The sequence below is a fragment of the Salmo salar genome, chromosome 05, assembly GCF_965601325.2.
Source record: "Salmo salar chromosome 05, fSalSal1, whole genome shotgun sequence".
NCBI lineage: Eukaryota > Metazoa > Chordata > Actinopteri > Salmoniformes > Salmonidae > Salmo > Salmo salar.
The window spans coordinates 63,189,612-63,213,605 of record NC_138295.1 but is presented as its reverse complement, the minus strand read 5'-3'; the positions used below and the strand labels follow the sequence as shown (position 1 = coordinate 63,213,605).

The window sequence follows — 23,994 nt, the reverse complement described above, 5'->3', positions numbered from 1 at the left end:
TGAATACTGTACTGTAGATGGGGAAATTACACTTTATTTCACTCTTCATAACCTCAATACATTTCACCGCAGCAATACAAATGTTATTTATTTCTTGAATACAACCAATATTATGTTGATGCATACTATAGGACAATCTAAACGTGTCTTGTATTATATGTTATGAAATATTAAATGTTATGACATTGTAATAAAGACTTACACATTTTCTACTGTCTATTCAATGCTCATTCCTCAATCAACACATTCAACATCCATCCATCATCCATATTTAGGCCAATCAATCCAGACTTTACCTTTAATCATGACAAGCTTTGTTTCGCACGGCTACTTAGGGTAACAGGAAACAGAATGCGACATCAAGTTAGCACATCATTTAAGAATAGTTAGGTCAGTTAGGTTAGATATAATGAGGTACAAGGTGTATAATGTCACATGATGCTCAGTTAGGAAACCAAAACAAATGTTGGTTGGCGTCTGTACATGAAGTAGAGCGGCTGAATCTTTCAGAGACATACATTGACACATTTTGTATTCCAATGGACCTATCACAGATTATGTCTGCTGAACTATGGCCCCCCTATGTGTACCCACAAACTAAAATCAACTAATAAGTCTTACACCTGGGACCTGCAAAGGGTGGCCATTTCTAGGACACTGGTGACTTCTTAGTGCTCTGTGGCCTCCACCACAGGTATTTCGGCCTCTTCTATATCGTCCTTTTCTGAGTGCCCAGGGTTCAGGTACTGCAGGATGGGGTCTAGGAGGACCTCGACAGCCCAGGAGCGGCGACGCATGGCACTGGTAGAAGGGAGGGCCTGGGTGTCCAACTCCTCCAGGCTGTCTTGCATCTGGGTGCCCTGGCGGTCATTGTGTGGGTTGTCCGAGGTTAGCCCAGGGACTGGGGCATTGGCTCCACTGGATGAGCTCCTGCGGGAGTGGATTGACAGGCTCTTGCGTCTGAGTGGGCTGCCGTTTCCTTCGTCAAAGTAGTACTCAGTGGTCTCCACCTCGGGCACAACCGCACTGGACGAGCTCCTGCAGGAGCGGGGAGACAGGCTCTGGTGTCTGGGTGGTCTCTCGTCTTTTGCGTGTGCGTTCTTCTCTGTGGTCTCCACCTCAGGTATAACGGTCTCGTTTGAGGATGGTTCAGAGCTCAGGTACTGGAGGATGGGGCCAAGGAGGACCTCGGCAGCCAAGGATCGGCGGCGCAAAGCACTGGTAGAAGAGACCTCCAGGATGTCAAACTCCACAGAGAGAGGCTTGTCATTCCGCATCTGGCTGCCCTGGTGGATGTTTGATGGGTTGCCAGCACTTGGTGAGCTTCTGCGGGAGCGAACAGACATGCTCTTGCATCTGGGTGGGCTCTCGTGGTTCTTGGTGGTCTCCACCTCGGGTACAACAGGCTCGTCTGTGGGTGGCTCAGAGCTAATGTACTGGAGGATGGAACCTGGAAGGACCTCGGCAGCCGAGGAGGGGTGACGCACAGTGCTGGTAGAATGAAGCTCTAGAGGGTCCAGCTCCAGAGAAAGAGGCTGGTCGTCTGGCTTCTGGCTGCCCCGGCGAGAGAGAGGTTGGTCGTCTGGCTTCTGGCTGCCCCTGCGAGAGAGAGGCTGGTCGTCTGGGTTACCAGCACTTGATGAGCTTCTGTGGGAGCAGGCAGACAGGCTGTGGCGTCTGGATGGGCTCACGTCTCTTGCATCTGAGTAGTACTCAGTGCTCTCCACCTCGAGTGCCATGGCCTCATCTGAGACTTTCTCAGGGCTCAGGTCCTCAGTGGTCTCCACCTCGGGTGCAACGGCACTGGACGAGCTCCAGCGGGAGTGAGCAGACAGGCTCTCGCGTCTTGGTGAGCTATCGTCTCTGGCTTCGGTGTGTTTCTCGGTGGTCTCCACCTCGGGTATAATGGTCTCGTCTGAGAGTGGCTCAGAGCTCAGGTACTGGAGGATGGAGCCAAGGAGGACTTCGGCAGCCGAGGAGGGGCGAAGCACGGTGCTTGTAGAAGGGAGCTCCTGGGTGTCTAGCTCCAGAAAGAGAGGCTGATCGTCTGGCTTTTGGCTGCCCTGGAGAGAGAGAGGCTGGTCATCGTCGTTGGCTGGGTTAGCCGGGGCTGGGTCGGGGACTGGGCTGGGGTCTGGGGGATTGATGCCGCTGGATGAGCCCCTGCGTATTGAAGAGCGATGACACACAGCGATGGTGGAAGGGAGATCCAGGTTCTTGAGCTCCAGAGATAGAGTCTGGTCATCCTGCTTCTGGCTGCCGTTGGGCAATTTGGCTGAGGCTGGACTGGGGGCACTGGTTGAGCCCCTTTGGGAGCGGGCATACGAGCTTGTGCGTTTGTGTGGGCGGCCGTCCATGGCCTTGAGAAAGAGGCTATTGGCAGAACTGCGGCGAGTGGTGTCGGAGGACATGGATTCCTGCTGGTTGAGGAAGTCCTCCACATCCTGATCACTTGGCTGCTGGAGCTGATACAGAGACAGTGATAGAGAGAGAAAGAGAGATAGAGGCAGACAGAGAGAGAGACAGAGAGAGAAAGAGAGAGAGAGAAAGCGACCAAGATAAAAGGTGGGGGTACACAGGGGATTAAGACTGTGGGGAATATACATACAGAGAGACATATGAGGGCAAATAAAGGAGATATTAGACGAGGGGAGATGATACAAAGAGGAAGGTTAAGTAACCTAGTAAGGAAGGGTGCAACTATAATCTAGAATGCTCACCATGTTGTACAGAGGGGTGCTGTTGACCAGCAGCTGTAGTAGAATCTTGCCCAGCTCCTGCAGGTCGGCCACCACAAGCTGCACCTGAGCAGGCAGTCCCAGCAGTTGCTTGATGGGCCCCAGTTCAGCCAGGACCCGTACCTGGGCCTTCAGCTGGTCCAGGGCCAGCCTCCTCACGGCCTCTAGGCGCAACATCTGGGACACGTAGAGCAGCTGCAGCCTCTGGAGCACAGAGCCCACCACCTCCAGCAGCCTGCTCAGGCCCATCTGATGATAAGGCACTTAGCTGAAGACTTACAGACTTATAATGGCAGTTACAGTTGAAGTCAGAAGTTTACATACACCTTAGCCAAATACATTTAAACTTAGTTTTTCACAATTCCTGACATTTAATCCTAGTAAAAATTCCCTGTCTTAGGTCAGTTAGGATCACCACTTTATTTTAAGAATGTGAAATGTCAGAATAATAGTAGAGAGAATGATTTATTTCAGTTTTTATTTCATTCATCACATTCCCAGTTGGTCAGAAGTTTACATACACTCAATTAGTATTTGGTAGCATTGCCTTTAAATTGTTTAACTTGGGTCAAACGTTTCGGGTAGCCTTCCACAACCTTCCCACAATAAGTTGGGTGGGTGGATTTTGGTACTGACAGAGCAGGTGTAACTGAGTCAGGTTTGTAGGCCTCCTTGCTCGCACACACTTTTTCAGTTCTGCCAACAAACTTTCTATAGGATTGAGGTCAGGGCCTGGTGATGGCCGCTCCAATGCCTTGACTTTGTTGTCCTTAAGCCATTTTGCCAGAACTTTGGAAGTATGCTTGGGGTCATTGTCCATTTGGAAGACCCATTTGCAACCAAGCTTTAACTTCCTGACTGATGTCTTGAGATGTGCTTCAATATATCCACAAAATTTTCCTCCCTCATGATGTAATCTATTTTGTGAAGTGCAACAGTCCCTCCTGCAGCAAAGCCCCCCCACAACATGATGCTGCCACCCCCGTGCTTCACGGTTGGGATGGTGTTCTTCGGCTTGCAAGCCTCCCCCTTTTTCCTCCAAACATAACGATGGTCATTATGGTCAAACAGTTATATTTTTGTTTCATCAGACCAGAGGACATTTCTCCAAAAAGTACGATCTTTGTCCTCATGTGCAGTTGCAAACTGTAGTCTGGCTTTTTTATGGCGGTTTTGGAGCAGTGGCTTTTCCATGCTGAGCTGCCTTTCAGGTTATGTCGATATAGGACTCGTTTTACTGTGGATATAGATACTTTTGTACCTGTTTCCTCCAGCATCTTCACAAGGTCCTTTGCTGTTTTTTTGGGATTGCACTTTTCACACCAAAGTACTTTCATCTCTAGGAGACAGAACGCGTCTCCTTCCTGAGCAGTATGACGGCTGCGTGGTCCCATGGTGTTTATACTTGCGTACTATTGTTTGTACAGATGAAGGTGGTACCTTCAGGCGTTTGGAAATTGCTCCCAAGAATGAACCAGACTTGTGGAGGTCTACCATTTCTTTTCTGCGGTCTTGACTGATTTCTTTTGATTTTCCCATGATGTCAAGCAAAGAGGCACTGAGTTTTAAGGTAGGCCTTGAAATACATCCACAGGTACACCTCCAATTGACTCAAATGATGTCAATTAGCCTATCAGAAGCTTCTAAAGCCATGACATAATTTTCTGGAAATTTCCAAGCTGTTTAAAGGCACAGTCAATTTAGTGTATGTAAACGTCTGACCCACTGGAATTGTGATACTGTGAGTTATAAATGAAATAATCTGTCTGTAAACAATTGTTGGAAAAATTACTTGTGTCATGCACAAAGTAGATGTCCTAATCGACTTGCCAAAACTATAGTTTGTTAACAAGAAATGTGTGGAGTGGTTAAAAAACGAGTTTTAATGACTCCAACCTAAGGGTATGTAAACTTCCGACTTCCAACTGTATATGAATTTCATCAGTCTTTGGAGAAATTGTTGAAGGACCCTTTAAAGCGATTTCACACCACTATTTGTGAAGTTGAAAAAACAAACATGACAAACTGACAGCCACTGTAAAACTAGTCATTTACCCATAAAAAACAACCAATGTCCATCCACTGCCAAGAGGATGTCATCTGACCTGGAAGACACTTGAATATGACCATTGATGAAATGCGTCATTCTTTTTAGGTCTGTTCTCTTCTGCATTATAAGATCTGACATATCACATCACTTGGCTCAATGTGGCCGTGAAAAAATGCCTGGCAGCGTATATTGTTTACCGCAGATGTAACGTGGAACTAGAAGCAGATCAAATCACACATCCTCCAGGCTTTTACATGTGAGCTTGTAGTGTGGATCAACAGCTCCAGATAGGCAAACATGTTTTACCTAGTCTCTAGAACTAGGCCAAGTCCCACAGTTTTGGTGGGGAAGACAAAAAAGGTGGGAGAGGTATTTGGGTCAGCTAAGTTCCTGATGTGTGAAACCAAACCAAGGATTCTGGTGAGGGGACAGGACACTGGCCCAAAGTAGCCTGGGGACAGACTCAGGACAAACGTAACAATGCAGCATGGTACCCGCTGCCAAATTTCATCGACGTAGGACATCTGAGGACACCACACACACACATGCAAACGCTGTCTCACACAGACACGTTTCTGTCCCAGCGCCTCAGTCTCCATGGGAGAGTGTACAGGAGCATTAATGAGGGTGTTTGTCTGATGAGGCCGACCCTCATTGGTGGGCTTTCAGCACCAGCCTATTCTCCTCTCTCTCCAGCCTGCAGCAGCAGTTAGGGTCATTTAGCACCAATTACCCCAGGAAAAATGTGGACTCAGGTCGTTCCTTCACAGCACATTACAAGAGGTTCAAGCAAAGAGGCTGCTGGAAACCCTATAGTTGTATAATATCTCTACGAAAGTTCATTAAACATTTCCTAGTGTTACTGTTTATTTTTATATTCAGTAACTACTTTGACAGTTTCACTATCAACCCAATTTTAGTTCATAGAACCATAAATTTAAAAATGAATGTATTATAAAACAATCCATTGAAAATCTAGTAGTTATTCTTCTCAATGTTCATCCTCTTTCTTAAAAACCTCCTTGAGGTGACCCATATAGTGACCCTGTTATTGAAAATATCCCTCAATTTCAACTGACCTAAACCCAGTTTGAGCTTCATAACTTTTTAGTGACAGGGGGCAGTATTCGTAAATTCGGATGAATGACGTGCCCAAATTAAACTGCCTACTACTCGGGCTCAGAACGTAGGATATGCATATTATTAGTAGATTTGGATAGAAAACACTGAAGGTTCTGAAAATGTTTGAATGATGTCTGTGAGTATAACAGAACTCATATGGCAGGCAAAAACCTGAGAAAAATCCAACCAGGAAGTGACTTGTAGTTCTTCTATCTAATCCCTATTCAAACTACAGTGTCTGTGGGGTCATTTTGCACTTCCTAAGGCTTCCATTGGCTGTCAACAGCCTTTTTAAACTTGTTTCATCCGTTTACTGTTACTGGGCAGAGAATAGGAGCTCAGTCAATCAGTGGACTGCCTGGGACCAGTGAGTTGTTTACTGCGCGGGCACATTGGCGCGCCTCTCCTTCTTTTACCTCCGTAATGAATACGCTATTGTCCGGTTGGAATATTATCGACGTTTTATGTTAAAAAGACCCTAAGGATTGATTGTAAACATCATTTGACATGTTTCTATGAACGTAATGGAACTATTTGACTTTTTGTCTCTGGTTCTGCGCTCTCGCGTTATGCCTTTGGATTAGTGACCTGAACGCGCGAACAAAACGCGCATTCAGGGAGTAGGGAGTGCAGGGAGTGCCCTAGAGCCCTCACAGAGAGCACTGACCATGTCTCTGGGCACGTAGCCTGCTTCTATTTAACCCAAACCCAATAAAGGCAGACAGAGACAGCAGAGGATGTTGTGGTGGTTAGAGAACCTCCCGAGGGACCTAGCATCAATTGATTACAGAGGAGGTCAACAAAGAGTAGCTGAGGTGCTGCCTGAAAATGCTCTGTTTTATTCATCCATTTAAAGTTATTCTGTTGTGTCATTATTTTATTATTACATTGTTATTATCATTATGTTACACTTTTTGTATAAATTATTATATTGTCTGAATGTTAGACTATTTTAACTGTACATCTAAATGTCTTTAATACCTTGTTTGAATTTGTGCTGTACCCTGATTGAGTAAAGAGGAGGCGGTATAGTTTATCATGATGGATGCGAGGTCTGACAGCAATGAGGAACAGATTGGTGTGTGGAGGAAAACGAGAAGGAAGAGAAAGGTGTAAAAAACACAGGGGAGTGAGACACGGAGGGTGGCAAAGGATGGGTGGTTCAGATGAATGAGAGTCATAGTGTGAGAAAGGACGAAGAGGAGAGAGCAGATTGACCTGGGCTAGGACGTGATACGTGTAAAGCAAGAGGCCTGTAGTTGAGACTACAGGGGACGAAGCAGACAAAGGTTCGTTTTAGGGACACAGCCATAGAGAGGGTTCTAGGTGTTTCTCACCCTGTCGGTAGCATCCTGCAGCATCCCCATGGCCCGCTCCAGCCTGTTTCTGAGCTTCAGCAGGCGGTGGTACAGCTGCAGGCTCAGAGAGAGCAGGAGGCCTCGGAACCGCGTCCACAACCCAGGCTCATCCTCCCCATCTTCGTCCTCATACTGCTGTGTCCTCCTCTCCCACTCTAGGCCTGGGGAACACACAGAGGCAAGTCAAAAGACAAATATGGTGTGGTCAACTCAACAGAAAGATGTAGATGTGTCTTTGTTGTCAAAACTTGCCCTCGTAACTGTAGTGTTCAATATTCGAAGCAGACTGGACGCAGCCATATTGACAGAGCGAGGTGTTAGGGTCATATACTTCACAACGGGCACACACTGGTTAAATTAACGTTGTTTCCACGTAATTTCAATGAAATGGCATTGAACCAATGTGGAGTAGACGTTGAATTGACGTCTGTGCCCAGTGGGTTACTAGTAGTTGGTTGTATTTGCACGGTAGGCTATGTGTCAATTCTTTCACACAGGCATCACAACTCCTTTCACCCCTTCCAAACACCTCTTGCCCAACACACAGAGCGTCATCACTGTGACACACTGTCTGATCAACACAGTCTATGCACTCCACAATCTAAAAACATGCTTGATTGTTTACATGTTGATGAATTACATTTACATTTCAGTCATTTCGCAGACGCTCTTATCCCGAGCGACTTACAGTAGTGAATACAGTTCATACATTTTTTGTTGTTGTTTTGTTCTGGCCCCCCGTGGGAATCGAACCCACAACCCTGGCGTTGCACACACCATGCTCTACCAACTGAGCCACAGGGAAGGCTATGAATCATGAATGATGAAAGGAAATAGAATTTACAAGCACACTTTATATTTCAAGTGAGGATATGAGTCAGTATGATTTGATAATGTACTGCAATGTTACCAAGACAACAGTGCATCACATCAATATGGTTTTCATGTCGATTAGATCTGCTTTACAGACAGCAGGATATCAATTATACTCTATTTTAATGAGTTATTTATTATATTTTTTCCTATGATTAAAATATTTACAAAACAACACAATAGAAAGATTTGAAAATACGTTTTTATTCTCAAATCTGTTATTATGGATGTCATTGTGTATTAGAACAGCCTCAAAGCAAATTAGTAGGGACATTATCAAACACTTGAAGAGCATTTACGCCCCCTGTGGTAAAGCTCAGAAAGCAGCAATAGGATGACCATGCAGATTGTGGTGTACACTGTATACTGTTACCTGACTTTAGACCAAAGACCTCATAAAGCATTCATGAATATACTTCAGCAGAAAGACAGCCTCCCAATCCACCATTCGGCAAAGACTGTGTAAATTGCACTAGCCCCTCCACTACCCTCCACCAAAACTCACGCAGTGTAGCTGTCAGGGGCATGTACTTGGCCATGGCCTCCTCTGAGCGTGTGAGGATGTCGTCCAGGCCCGAGGTGGCCATCTGACCCAGCTGTGACTCCTGCAGAGCCAGGAGGTAGTACCAGGTGGCATCGGTCAGCTTGTCCCAGCGCCCCTGCATCCCGTCCAGCTCATCATTCACACGCAGTTGCACGTCATCCAGGGTCAGAAAGAAGGCATCCTTCAGGTGACCCAATACCTGTGTGGAGGATGGGGGGTGGAGGAGAGGAGGGTTGTAGGGAATAGGGTGATAAAGAAGTAGCAGGGTGTTGAGATAATGAAAGAAGTGAAAGATGGCGAGTGAAGAAAAAGGGGGAGGTGGGAGTGGTAGAATAGTTGTAGATGATAAGGCAGAAAGAAAGGGAGAGAGGCAGTTTGGAATTTAGAAAAAGGGAGAAATAATCAGTCAGAGCAATAGTAGGATATTATAAATGGAATCCATCCAACATGACTGATGGTCAGTAGCAGTAACCTTCCACATAGTCTAACGCCATTAAAACGTAATGTCAATGTCAACTATTGAAACTCTGGTAATGCATCTAATAGACTATAAAGTGGTGTGAAAGGTCAGTTAATGCTGGAACAATCAGAATGTGTCTACGATAACAGACCAGTCAGTCAGGCTCACACACTGCATCATCACCCACTGGACCAGGCAGAACAGAAACAGAGAGAGAAGACACCCACCTCCTCTGTAGACTGGTGCAGGACGGGAAAGTTATCTTCCAGCTGGTCCAAGCCCATACAAGCATAGTTATTGACGACCTCAACTGCAATATGGAGGAGGGAACCAATGGTGAGACATGGAAACCAAAAGTTAGAGTTATTTGGTGGTAGCGGTGGCATCCATGTTAAAGTTATTCACATTTTACATTTTATATTTGATGGCAGATGAGAGTTATAAGGCAATAGGGTAGAATCAATCAGTAGAGTTTTCAGTATTCAGTGGACTCACTCTGGGGCTCCAGACTAAGTAGGAGGGGGGTGGCACGGAGAATGACAGCCTGGGACACATTACGCACCCCAATCTCAGCCACGCCCCCCACCACACCCAGGAGCGGGTAACGGCCCTTTACGTCCGTGTAAACTGAAACAACAGATTTCAGGGCGGAGTCGAAGAGCGGCAGACTAGCCAGCCGTTGCACGGCGTTGGCCTGGAGAAAGAAGGACAATTTACTCCCCTGGAATCAAACGTTTAACCCCTGGTTATTGTTTTTATATATTTTCCAGCTCACCTCAATGTAATGATTATTTGTGTAAGACATGTCCTTTTCACCAATCCTGTAAAACAGAATATGTAGAAAGAGTGAATTACCTTAGTGACTGTCAGGCAAACATCTCATAGGGACACAGGGGGCAAAGCAGAATGCCCCAAGCAGTCTTTCCCACATCTGTTTCATAATGACTTCCTTATCTTGAATCTAACATCCTGTTTACATGGTACTGTCAGCTGCTAGAGTGCCACAGTGATAACAGTTGTTCTATGCTCCTAGCATGGAAATCTAGTTATCCCTTCAATGGGCGCTGACCATACCCAAGGAGGATGACAGTGAACAATGGGAGTCATGAAAGGGAATGAACTGTTCAGCAGTGCCGCAATGAAGAAACCATTTCAAACAATTCTGTAATTAATTTAAGCAACAGTAAGGTACTCAATAAATATTTACATAAACCAGAGGTCATCCATCCTTACATCAAGGTTTTAGTATGATCAAATATTACGCCACAGCCTAGTGGTATTGACCAGAAACATAAAAACAGAAAGCAATTCTGCTCACACTATCACATTTAAAGGAAAATATTGAAAGACAAGACAATTATATGCTTGGAATAAGATCAAGTAAGCAGAGCTTTGAATAGAATTACTGTCAATGATATATATAAAAACTATATGCCAACATAGGCTACCACTAACACCTTGTTGTAGCCCAGGCTAATGACTCCATCTGCCTCAAGATTGACCAACTAGGTAGCCTCGCATAGGCAAATAAGGAAACATTTCTTGAAGGCTGATAAAAACGATGGAATAACATTCTTACCTCAGAAAATTGTAGTTTTAAAGATTTGAAGTATAATATGAAATTTAACAAACTCTTCTCCAAGTGTTTATGCAGGTCTGGCTTGCACAACTTTCAATTCAGCCTATCAACTCCCGAGCTTCCAGAGCCGTTCAGCACTAAATAAGTATAGCTGCTGAAGTGCGCGGGTTATGACATCTTTGCAATTTGGAACGGACACACATGTGATCGAACTGCGAATCACAGTTTTGCTCTCAGCAATTAGAGGAGCATAGCAAATTGACGGATACGTTGCTTCTGCATTGATATTTCATGCATATTATTAGGCTTTACGCCACCAGAAAAGCAGCCTCTGGATGTTTTTTTTTGTTGTTGCTTGTTTATAGCCTTGTACAGTTTGCAAAGAGCAAGGTTGTTATTTTTCTTGTTCTGTGGTGGAATGTCTACAACAGTCACGATAACAGCTGAAAACACCCTCTGGAGGTAGAAGGGTCAGCATTTGAACATCAGGTATTCCAATTCTGATTCTGAAGCCTGAGCGCTCAGTCTAAATGAAAGCCTAGGCCTACTACTTAGCCCTTCAAAAACTGTACTAGAAACTTAATGTTGAAGTAGGGGCTTTTAATGTCCTATCCCTTCCAACAGTTACTGAATAAATAAATGAAACATGCATAAGTGATTTGATTTCCAAAGCATCATTGGAAACACCATACACCGATTCAATCAGAAAACATGAATAGGCTTACATGCACAAGATTGAGTCAACTTGCTGTGACTACTGAAATTATTCAGAGATGAAGTTTCTCAAGGTCTTAAGAGGGATTGACCTTGACATAGTAGATGATGTTACAACTTTTGAAAAGATTTTAAAAGTATCTGAAAGCTTACTACAACCCTATTAGTCATCTAGGTAGACTAATACATTGATTAGTGTCTAGCTAAACATGGCCAACTATAGCTGTGCCACTTAACTCCATGACTTAGGGGTCCTGGTTGGTAGGCTAATATAACATGGGCTCCTGAGTGGCGCAGTGGTCTAAGGTGCTCCATCTCAGTGCTTGAGGCGTCACTACAGAAACCCTGGTTCGATTCCAACTGGCCATGATTGGGAGTCGCATAGGGCAGTGCACCATCAATGTTCACAGAGCCCCACTTGAGGAGGCTATTAAAGTTCGTCAGCTCTAATGACTCAATTATGTGAACCAGTTTAGAAGTGACGTGTGATGATATGGAAAAAACAACCCAAGAAACTTTCAAGTTAACTAATCTGGGCATTTCCAAAATTTAACAGAGGATACACTATGTTCTTAGTTGACCGAAGCTCATTTCAATGAAATGCCACAGATGTCGTTAAACAGAGTTTCACTGACATTAACAGCTCCTACCCACAAGCCAGAAGACTACTGAACAGTTCATCAAAAGGGTACCTGGACTATTTGCATTGACCCCCTTGTTTTCTTATCTATTATTATTTCTTGCAATGATACAGGATTTTGTCCTCTTGCACAGGATCAATGTACACTCACTGGACTCTAACCACACACCCACACATACTACACTGACACTCCAACACACACACACACACACACACACACACACACACACACACACACACATTATTGTATTCGGCGCATGTGACAAATAAAATTAGAATTGATTAGGCCTAACTACTTGACCTGAACAAAGGCCAACTGTGGTAAAACTTTTTTTATTTTCTACACTATTACTGCCATTTTCCCGGATCTCATCCATCATAGAGCAAAGGAAGCATCTTTATTGAACTTCATTCCTACATTCAAGAACATTTTCTTTCTAACATTTTCTTTCTAATGAAACAATCCTTCTATCACAGTTGAAGGCTGATTCTTCATTTAGAGGGAAAGATGCTAGCTTAAGGTAAAGGTTATTCACATAATACACTGTCTCTTATTTCAAGCCAAATCTGAAATTTAGCCAATTTCAATTTCCAAGGAGTGGAATGCACTTTACATGAATGGACTTCTGTATAGTGGAAGTTCCCAGAAGCCCTGCTGAATTTCACAGATGACTCCATGTCAAATCTGACCATAATTCTATCCTCCTGACTCCTGCTTACAAGCAGGAAAGCAGGAAGCACCAGTGACTCGGTCTATAAAAAAGTGGTCAGATGAAGCAGATGCTAAGCTACAGGACTGTTTTGCATGCACAGACTGGAATAGGTTCTGGGATTCTTCTGATGGCATTGAGGAGTACACCACATCAGTCACTGGTTTCATCAATAAGTGCATCGAAGACGTCGTCACCACAGTGACTGTACGTACATACCACAACCACAGGCAACATTCGCACTGAGCTAAAGGGTAGAGCTGCCGCTTCCAAGGAGCGAGACACTAAACCGGAAGCTTATACAAAATCCCGCTATGCCCTCCGATGAACCATCAAACAGGCAAAGCGTCAATACATGACTAAGATCGAATCGTACTACACCGGCTCTGATGCTCGTCGGATGTGGCAGGGCTTGCAAACTATTACAGACTACAAAGGGAAGCACAGCTGAGAGCTGGCCAGTGACACGAGCCTACTAGACGAGCTAAATTACTTCTATGCTCGCTTCGAGGCAAGTAACACTGAAACATGCCAACATTCACAAGGCCGCAGTGCCAGACGGATTACCAGGACGTGTACTCCGAGCATGCACTGACCAACTGGCAAGTGTCTTCACTGACATTTTCAACCTCTCCCTGTCTAAGTCTGTAATACCAACATGTTTCAAGCAGACCACCATAGTCCCTGTGCCCAAGAACACTAAGGTAACCTGCCTAAATGACTACCGACCTGTAGCACTCACGTCTGTAGCCATGAAGTGCTTTGAAAGGCTGGTCATGGCTCACATAAACACCATTATCCCAGAAACTCTAGACCCACTCCAATTTGCATACCACCCCAACAGATCCACAGATGATGCAATCTCTAACAGTGGTAGGCCTGATCACCGACAAAAACGAGACAGCCAATAGGGAGGAGGTCAGAGACCTGACCGTGTGGTGCAAGGACAACAACCTATCCCTCAATGTGATCAAGACAAAGGAGATGATTGTGGACTACAGGAAAAGGAGGACAGAGCACGCCCCCATTCTCATCGACTGGGGCCAAACTTCCTGCCATCCAGGACCTCTATACCAGAGGAAGGCCCTAAAAATTGTCAAAGAGTCCAGCCACCCTAGTCATAGACTGTTCTCTTTGCTACCACACGGCAAGAGGTACCGGAGCACCAAGTCGAGATCCAAGAGGCTTCTAAACAGCTTCTACCCCCAAGCCATAAGACTCCTGAACAGCTAATCAAAGGGCTACCCAGATCCTATTTTACACTGCTGCAACTCTCTGTTATTATCTATGCATACCGTCATTTCCGGACTATTAAGCGTACCTGAATATAAGCCGCACCCACTGAATTAAAAAAATATATATATTTTGAACATAAATAAGCCGCACATGTCTATAAGCCGCAGGTGCCTACCGGTACATTGAAACAAAGGAACTTTACACAGGCTTTAACGAAACATGGCTTGTAACAAAAATAAATAGGCTTTAACGAAACACGGCTTGTAACAAAAATAAATAGGCTTTAACGAAACACGGCTTGTAACAAAAAATAAAACATTAGCAGTAAGCTTTAGTTGTCTTTTTGCACTGAGTCAATTCCTCACGCTGCTGTTTCCAACGTCTCATCATCGACTCATTAAGACCAAGCTCCCATGCAGCAGCTCTATTTCCTTTTCCAACAGCCAGATCAATCGCCTTCAACTTGAAAGCTGCATCATATGCATTTCTCCGTGTCTTTGCCATGATGAGGGTGACAAAATGACTACCGTAATCAGAATGATGGGAAGTTTGAGAGCGGTCGATTTAATCTAAACAGTAAACAAAAAAGTTGTTTGACCTTAACCCGTTCGGCAATTTCATTGGTCTAATGAAAGCTTCATGTCGCCAAAAAACTGAGCACGTCACAGAATGTGTTATTTTTTTATTTTTTTTAATTGAAAGCGGGAAAAATCCATATATTAGCCGCGTCATTGTTTAAGCCGCGAGGTTCAAAGCCTGGGAAAAAGGTTGCAACTTATAGTCCGGAATTTACGGTAGTCACTTTAATAACTCTACCTACAGTACTGTTCAAAAGTTTGGGGTCACTTAGAAATGTCCTTGTTTTTGAAAGAAAAGCACATTTTTGGTTCATTAAAATAACATCAAATTGATCAGAAATACAGTGTAGACATTGTTAATGTTGTAAATGACTATTATAGCTGGAAACTGCAGATTTTTTTATAGAATATCTACATAGGCGTACAGAGGCCCGTTATCAGCAACCATCACTCCTGTGTTCCAATGGCACGTTGTGTTAACTAATCCAAGTTTAGAATTTTAAAAGTCGAATTGATCATTAGAAAACCCTTTTGCAATTATGTTAGCACAGCTGAAAACTGTTGTGCTAATTAAAGAAGCAATAAAACGGGCCTTCTTTGGTCTAGTTGAGTATCTGGAGCATCAGCATTTGTGGGTTCGATTACAGGCTCAAAATGGCCAGAAACAAAGAACTTTCTTCTGAAACTTGTCAGTCTATTCTTGTTCTGAGAAATGAAGGCTATTCCATGCGAGAAATTGCCAAGAAACTGAAGATCTCGTACAACGCTGTGTCCTACTCCCTTCACAGAACAGCGCAAACTGTCTCTAACCAGAATAGAAAGAGGAGTGAGAGGCCCCGGTGCACAACTGAGCAAAAGTACATTAGAGTGTCTAGTTTGAGAATAGATAAATAGTACCCGCATAATACCAGTCTCATTGTCAACAGTGAAGAGGCGACTCTGGGATGCTGGCCTTCTAGGCAGAGTTCCTCTGTCCAGTGTCTGGGTTCTTTTGTCCATCTTAATCTTTCTTTTTATTGGCCAGTCTGAGATATTGCTTTTTCTTTGCTGCTCTACCTAGAAGTCCAGCTGTTGTATTCAGCGCATGTGACAAATAAAATTAGATTTTATCCCCCCAAAAAGCATGGAAGATGTCCTTGATGCAGCACATGGGTAACCTCAAGCATATCCACAGGCCACATAATAGCTTCTTCCTTAAAAGTAATGAAGATTAAATAAAGTCCATGTGACATGACTGTAAAAAGTGGTGTAAACACATTAACACAGAAATGATTGATTTGTGTGCTTTGATGGGATAAATACAGTCATAAGACCAATGGTCTTTATGAGCTCAAATAAAAAGAGGAACTGTACACTAAAGATTCATATTGGCAGGTGTCTTATCCTAATTTTATATTCTTCAAACAATACAAAACAAAACATACTGTCACGACTTCCGCCGAAGTCGGTCCCTCTTCTTGTTCTTCTCACCCCAGGTGAGTCGGCACCAGGCTCACTCAGAGCCCCCTGTTGCTCACATGTTTTTGTTTATACATTTTCCTGAGTTTTCCCCGCATTCCCAGCATAAGGCGCTCGTAGATTCAGGCGCAGCTGGGAATTGTATTGACAGAGCATTTGCCCATAGTTTAGGGATCCCCATTGTTCCTGTGGATATGCCCTTCCCTGTGCACGCCCTAGATAGTTGACCATTAGGGTCAGGGCTAATTAGGGAGGCCACCGCATGGTTACGCAGGAGGGTCACAAGGAGAGAATGAGTCTTTTCCTTATTGATTCTCCTGCGTTTCCTGTGGTGCTGGGCCTACTCTGGTTGGCCTGTCATGACCCCACTATTTCGTGGCAACAGAGGGCTCTCAAGGGGTGGTCACGAAAGTGCTCGGGGAGGTGTTTAGGGGTTTTCATCGATGCTACTACGGTGGAAAGTCCAGACCAGGTCTCCACCGTGCGCATCCCCTCTGAATATGCCGATTTGGCTCTCGCCTTCTGTAAGAAGAAGGCGACTCAATTACCACATCGACGGGGGGATTGTGCGATAAATCTCCTGGTAGACGCAGCACTTCCCAGGAGTCACGTGTATCCCCTGTCACAGGAGGAGACGGCAACTATGGAAACATATGTCTCCAAATCCCTGGGGCAGGGGTACATTCGGCCCTCCACTTCACCTGCCTCCTCGAGTTTCGTTTTTGTGAAGAAGAAGGATGGAGGTCTGCGCCCGTGCATTGACTATCGAGGTATCAACCAAATCACTGTGAGGTACAGTTACCCGCTGCCTCTCATAGCCAGTGCGATAGAGTCAATGCACGGGGCACGCTTCTTCACAAAATTGGATCTCGGGAGCTCTTACAACCTGGTGCGTATCCGGGAGGGGGACGAGTGGAATATGGCATTTAGTACCACCTCAGGGCACTATGAGTACATCGTCATGCCGTACGGGTTGATGAATGCTCCATCAGTCTTCCAGGCATTTGTAGACGAGATTTTCCGGAACCTGCACAGGCAGGGTGTAGCGGTGTATATCAACGACATTCTGATATACTCCGCTACACACGCCAAGCATGTGTCCCTGGTGCGCAGGGTGCTTGGTCAACTGTTGGAGCATGACCTGTACGTCAAGGCTGAGAAATGTCTGTTCTTCCAACAGTCCGCCTCCTTCCTAGGGTACCGCATTTCCACTTCAGGGGTGGAGATGGAGAGTGACCGCATTTCAGCCGTGGGTAATTGGCCGACTCCCACCATGGTAAAGGAAGTGCAGCGGTTTCTAGGGTTTGCCAACTACTACCGGAGGTTTATCCTGGGCTTTGGTCAGGTAGCGGCTCCCATTACCTCACTGCTGAAGGGGGGACCGGTGCGACTGCAGTGGTCGGCTGAGGCGGACAGGGCTTTTGGTCACCTGAAGGCTCTGTTTACCTCGGCTCCCATGCTGGCTCATCCGGATCCCTCTTTGGCGTTCATCGGTGGATTTCCTCACGGATCTTCCTCCCTCAAAGGGTAACACCACGATCCTGGTCTCGTTACCTGTATAAAAGACACCTGGGAGCCAGAAATCTCTCTGATTGAGAGGGGGTCAAATACTTATTTCCCTCATTAAAATGCAAATCAATTTATAACATTTTTGACATGCGTTTTTCTGGATTGTTTTGTTGTTATTCTGTCTCTCACTGTTCATATAAACCTACCATTAAAATTATAGACTGATCATTTCTTTGTAAGTGGGCAAACGTACAAAATCAGCAGGGGATCAAATACTTTTTTCCCCCACTGTAGCTTATTCAAGACCATTTAAAAATACAACACATCCCTTTAAGACATAAAAAAGCTCTTTACCTGACTAGCTTTTCAAAGATGGCTACTGCAGCTCTGATTGGTTAAGGCGCACCGGTCTGAGTAGAGTACAGGCCTGAGTCGTGCCTGTCAATGCAATAGAAACCTTCTCCAATGCGCTCTGCCTACAAGAAAATCACACCCCATACCTCCTCCTCTTTCTTCTTCTTCTTCTTCTTCTGTGGGTTTTATGGTAGACTACAACCCAAAAAGGTGTATTGGACGAATTGAAAAACGTGATATGGAAAACTAACTTAATCACCCCAAATAAAAATAGTACATTGAAAAATCCAAACAAAACTCCCACTCCTTCCTTCCTTCCTTCCTTCCTTCCTTCCTTCCTTCCTTCCTTCCTTCCTTCCTTCCTTCCTTCCTTCCTTCACTCCTTCCTTCACTCCTTCCTTCCTTCCTTCCTTCCCCTTCCTTCCTTCCTTCAAATCTCCATATCTCCCTTCTCAGGCTCTAGGCCCCGAGAGGGTGGTACGGCTTGTGACAATAATCTATGCAACTCCTTCACTGAGAAATCTTTCAGTCCCAAGAACCGCTCCGCTGCATCCACAATGAAATACATTTTCCTGTACCTCCTCTCCATCTTGGCAGTGCCATTAATCACCATAGCTACACTACATGACCAAAAGTATGTGGGCAGCTGCTCATCGAACATCTCATTCCAAAATCATGGGCATTAATATGGAGTTGGTCCCCCCTTTACTGCTACAACAACCTTGAAACTTTGTTGTCTGGTTTCTACAACCACAGTTTGGGAATGCTTTCACAGTTTGGGAAGGCTTTCCACTAGATGTTGAAACATTGCTGCGGGGCCTTGCTTCTATTCAGCCACAAGGGCATTAGTAAGGTTGAGCACTGATGTTGGGTGTTTAGGCCTGACTCGCAGTTGGTGTTCCATTTCATCCCAAAGGTGTTCGATGGGCTTGAGGTCAGGGCTTTGTGCAGGCCAGTCAAGTTCTTCCTCACCAATCTTGACAAACCATTTCTGTATGGACTTCGCTTTGTGCACGGGGGCATTGTCATGCTGAAACAGGAAAGGGCCTTCCCCAAACTGTTGCTACAAAGTTAGAAGCGCAGAATTGTCTAGAATATCATTGTATGCTGTAGCTTTAAGATTTCCCTACACTGGAATTAAGGGGCCTGGCCCGAACCATGAAAAACAGACCCAGACCTTTTTTCCTCCTCCACCAAACTTTTACAGTTGGCACTATGCATTGGGACAGGAAGTATTCTCTTGGCATCCGTCAAACCCAGATTCTTCCGTCAGACTGTCAGATGGTGAAGCATGATTCATCACTCCAGAGAACACATTTCCACTGCTCCAGAGTCCAATGGCGACAAGCTTTACACCACTCCAGCCGACACTTGGCATTACAAATGGTGAGCTTAGGTTTGTGTATGGCTGCTCAGCCATGGAAACCCATTTCATGAAGCTCTCAATGACAGTTCTTGTGCTTTTGCTTCGAGATTCAGTTTGGAACTTGGTAGTAAGTGTTGCAAATTATTTTCTTCGCACTACACACTTCAGCACTTGGTGGTCCCATTCTGAGAGCTTGTGTGGCCTACCACTTCGCGGCTGAGGCGTTGTTGCTCCTAGATGTTTCCACTTCACAATAACAGCGTTTACAGTTGACCGGGGCAGCTCTAGCAGGGCAGAAATTTGACAAACTGACTTGTTGGAAAGGTGGCCTCCTATGACAGTGCCACGTTGAAAGTCACTGAGCTCTACAGTAAGGCCATTCTACTGCCAATGTTTGTCTATGGAGATTGCTTGGGTGTGTGCTCAATTTTATACACCTGTCAGCAACGGGTGTGGCTGAAATAGCCGAATCCAGGGGTGTCCACATACTTTTGTATATATAGTGTATAAAGGCCACAAAGTCCACCTTCTTAACCTTTAAAATATCTGGGTTCTGCTCGTGAAAGCAACCCCTGCAGTCTGCATTGAAGCCCTATCCACCACCATGAAATCTTCACGAGCACCATTTGAACCCTCAACCCTTTTAACAGCCGCTGCAAATGAAATGCTCTGGACAGCCCTGACTTTGGCCACCTCATTCTCTTTCATCCTTGTCAGGCATTTGTTGGTCAATTTTGTAATACAATTGTAGGCAGAAGTTGGTACAGAGTACAGTTTATGATAGCTCTCCCCAGGTTCTGAAAAATGTCTAAGACATCCTGTAACTCATATAGCCTCCCCAGTCCTCCTTGCGTGACTTTCCCTGGCAACAACATTTTAATCAATCTAACCTCCCCCTGACAGCAGCAACCACCTAGTCAGCAATTAAAAGTTCAGAAGTGGGTTTGACCGAAACTTGACCTTTCATCACAAGTTTTGGGTCATAACAAGGTGAACGAGTCTAAGCATCTTCTGACAGGTGGCTGTTTTCAACAGGCCTGAGGCAGCCTTGTGTTCTCAGAAAACCAGTCGTATTCTCAGAACCTCAGATAGCCAGGCGGGGCCCAGACAGGAGGAGTATGAACTATAAGGGCACAAGGCGAGACCCAGATGCAGATGGTTTGAGTCTTTGATATTTATTATAACCAAAAGGGGTAGGCAAGAGAATGGTCGAGGACAGGCAAAAAGTCAAAACCAGTTCAGAGTCCAGAAGGTAGTGTGGCAGGCAGGCTCGAGGTCAGGGCAGGCAGAATGGTCAGGCAGGTGGGTAAAGTCCAGAAAACAGGCAAGGGTCAAAACCAGGAGGACTAGTAAAAGAGAATAGAAAAGGCAGGCGCACGGGAAAAACACGCTGGTTGACTTGGAACATACAAGACATACTAGCACAGAGAGACAGGAAACACAGGGATATATATACTGCTCAAAAAAATAAAGGGAACACTTAAACAACACATCCTAGATCTGAATGAAAGAAATAATCTTATTAAATACTTTTTTCTTTACATAGTTGAATGTGCTGACAACAAAATCACACAAAAATAATCAATGGAAATCCAATTTATCAACCCATGGAGGTCTGGATTTGGAGTCACACTCAAAATGAAAGTGGAAAACCACACTACAGGCTGATCCAACTTTGATGTAATGTCCTTAAAACAAGTCAAAATGAGGCTCAGTAGTGTGTGTGGCCTCCACGTGCCTGTATGACCTCCCTACAACGCCTGGGCATGCTCCTGATGAGGTGGAGGATGGTCTCCTGAGGGATCTCCTCCCAGACCTGGACTAAAGCATCCGCCAACTCCTGGACAGTCTGTGGTGCAACGTGGCGTTGGTGGATGGAGCGAGACATGATGTCCCAGATGTGCTCAATTGGATTCAGGTCTGGGGAACGGGCGGGCCAGTCCATAGCATCAATGCCTTCCTCTTGCAGGAACTGCTGACACACTCCAGCCACATGAGGTCTAGCATTGTCTTGCATTAGGAGGAACCCAGGGCCAGCCGCACCAGTATATGGTCTCACAAGGGGTCTGAGGATCTCATCTCGGTACCTAATGGCAGTCAGGCTACCTCTGGCGAGCACATGGAGGGCTGTGCGGCCCCCCAAAGAAATGCCACCCCACACCATGACTGACCCACCGCCAAACCGGTCATGCTGGAGGATGTTGCAGGCAGCAAAACGTTTTCCACGGCGTCTCCAGACTCTGTCACGTCTGTCACATGTGCTCAGTGTGCACCTGCTTTCATCTGTGAAGAGCACAGGGCACCAGTGGCGAATTTGCCAATCTTGGTGTTCTCTGGCAAATGCCAAACGTCCTGCACGGTGTTGGGCTGTAAGCACAACCCCCATCTGTGGACGTCGGGCCCTCATACCACCCTCATGGAGTCTGTTTCTGACCGTTTGAGCAGACACATGCACATTTGTGGCCTGCTGGAGGTCATTTTGCAGGGCTCTGGCAGTGCTTCTCCTGCTCCTCCTTGCACAAAGGCGGAGGTAGCGGTCCTGCTGCTGGGTTGTTGCCCTCCTACGGCCTCCTCCATGTCTCCTGATGTACTGGCCTGTCTCCTGGTAGCGCCTCCATGCTCTGGACACTACGCTGACAGACACAGCAAACCTTCATGCCACAGCTCGCATTGATGTGCCATCCTGGATGAGCTGCACTACCTGAGCCACTTGTGTGGGTTGTAGACTCCGTCTCATGCTACCACTAGAGTGAAAGCACCGCCAGCATTCAAAAGTGACCAAAACATCAGCCAGGAAGCATAGGAACTGAGAAGTGGTCTGTGGTCCCCACCTGCAGAACCACTCCTTTATTGGGGGTGTCTTGCTAATTGCCTATAATTTCCACCTGTTGTCTATTCCATTTGCACAACAGCATGTGAAATTTATTGTCAATCAGTGTTGCTTCCTAAGTGGACAGTTTGATTTCACAGAAGTGTGATTGACTTGGAGTTACATTGTGTCGTTTAAGTGTTCCCTTTATTTTTTGGAGCAGTGTATATACACCAGGGATAACAAGCAACACCTGGAGCGGGTGGAGACAATAACAAGGACAGGTAGAACTGATCAGGGTGTGACAATGAACGTAGGCAGTTTCCACCTTCTGATAGTGTCTGAAGGGCACAGCACTCAAAACAGGTGTTAACACACACAGAGGTCTCCTGAAGAGGAGACCTTACAGTTTATCATAAAACAATTTATTAACCCCTTTAAAAGGTACGAGGCCTTGGTTTAACCCCTTCACATTCCAAAGACGTGGCTTCATGATTCCCACCACAATTGCACCATGTCACATTTTTATCACTTTTAAAACACATGATCTTTTCCACAACTTGGACATATTGGCTTCTCCCTTCTACAAACACTTGAAACATGTCCAAAAGCTTTACAGTGATCATTGGTCTTGAGATAAATGCTCTGACTCTAGTTTAAATACCCCAACTGCTCTTGAGTAGCGAGAGACTCCATATCAAAAAACAAAAGCACAGATAGGCTCTTCACTTTTTCATAAATCACCACACAATTTATCCGACGTGCATCAATCACTCCAGGAATATTTTTAATCTGTTCAACATCGACTTCCCTCGAGACGGCAGATATTACCCCCTTGAGGGATGCCCTTTTCCGAAGAGACACACACTGCCAAACTTCTCAAATCGGGTGAAACGCAACACACGTTCCTTCTGATCCTCAGAAGTACAAAACATCTAAACAAGCCTGCCTGTCGTGATCCTCACAGCCTTAACTTTACCCAGTACTCTCTCCACCAGTTTGGATATGTCAAATGGATTCTTCAAGATTGGTAATTCGATCAGCTGCTCCTCATTAACTTCAAGCACAATATGCAACATGAAAATATTGGACATATCATGACAAACAACAGCCTCTTGTGGTGTAATATAGTTCTAAGGCCTGTGACTGAAGCAGCACTAGTCATCTGTGTAATTTAAGAAGGTGTCACATACATAGATCAGTGGTAAACTCCTTTTTCATATCCTAAAAGGTCCATATAGCATGCACAATTGATTTTGTATTTCCACTCGTTCAATTTGCAAAGAACGGAATCTGTGAAAATCTCACCCTAAACGTTGTTTCAACCAGTCAAATCACGTTCGTATGTATTCCTCAGAGATCCTAGAACGTAACCAGACTTCACTATATCATTGTGTGTAGTATATCCTATAGGACACCAAATTTGATCAGAAAGCGGCGCCTTCATGGCACGCCGATGACGCGCGTGGGCGGTCATCACTTGATCGACTCTAATTTTGTCAAATAAGTACCAATCGGGGTCAAACAAATCTAGCTAGATAGCCAATGAGCTGGGCTTTACGGGGGTATCCGGAAACCCTGTATCTGTTGCAAAATGTAGCTGCTAACCTTGTGACAGCATACCTTTTGGACAAAAAGTATAAGAATATTCAGAGTTATGAAGTTATGAAAACTGGTTGTTTTGCAAATGTTGAACTTATAATATGGCTATTAATACTGGAAAAGCTAAATCAAAGTACAAGTATACAGATTTGACGATATTCTTGTAGAAAAGTGTAATATGAATGCAAGTGTCTCCTTCACGATTTGCCCAAACTAAATGTCATGTAGTTCCCTCATACTTCAAGTTACCTGTCTGAAACGTTGCACATACACTGCTGCCATCTTGTGGACACC

At 45.1% G+C, this 23,994-nt stretch overlaps 1 protein-coding gene across 2 annotated transcripts; it reads right to left on the bottom strand.

Moving 5' to 3' along the window:
* Nucleotides 1–12: 12 nt before the first annotated feature.
* Nucleotides 13–23,557, bottom strand: LOC106605443 (uncharacterized). Of its 2 annotated transcripts, none has more exons than XM_014201110.3 (8): nucleotides 23,407–23,557; nucleotides 9,921–9,966; nucleotides 9,641–9,839; nucleotides 9,373–9,455; nucleotides 8,647–8,884; nucleotides 7,248–7,429; nucleotides 2,721–2,987; nucleotides 13–2,465 (listed from the first exon to the last, which is right to left on the bottom strand). In XM_014201110.3, exons 2-8 carry the CDS (start codon nucleotides 9,948–9,950, stop codon nucleotides 669–671), a joined length of 2,796 nt encoding a protein of 931 aa, XP_014056585.3. In that variant the 5' UTR covers nucleotides 9,951–9,966; nucleotides 23,407–23,557; the 3' UTR covers nucleotides 13–668. The 2 variants fall into 2 exon arrangements, with proteins under 2 accessions (XP_014056585.3, XP_014056584.3); XM_014201109.3 differs by lacking the exon at nucleotides 23,407–23,557 and adding an exon at nucleotides 10,725–10,851.
* Between the last annotated feature and the right edge of the window lie 437 nt (nucleotides 23,558–23,994).

Excerpts from the sequence above, each read along its gene's own strand:
- LOC106605443 (XM_014201110.3), bottom strand. The coding sequence starts at position 9,950 with ATGTCTTACACAAATAATCATTACATTGAG. Across the intron at positions 9,456-9,640 it reads ACTTAGTCTGGAGCCCCAGA|TTGAGGTCGTCAATAACTAT; the intron begins GTGAGTCCACTG and ends TCCATATTGCAG. Across the intron at positions 7,430-8,646 it reads GCCCCTGACAGCTACACTGC|GCCTAGAGTGGGAGAGGAGG; the intron begins GTGAGTTTTGGT and ends TGTGTTCCCCAG.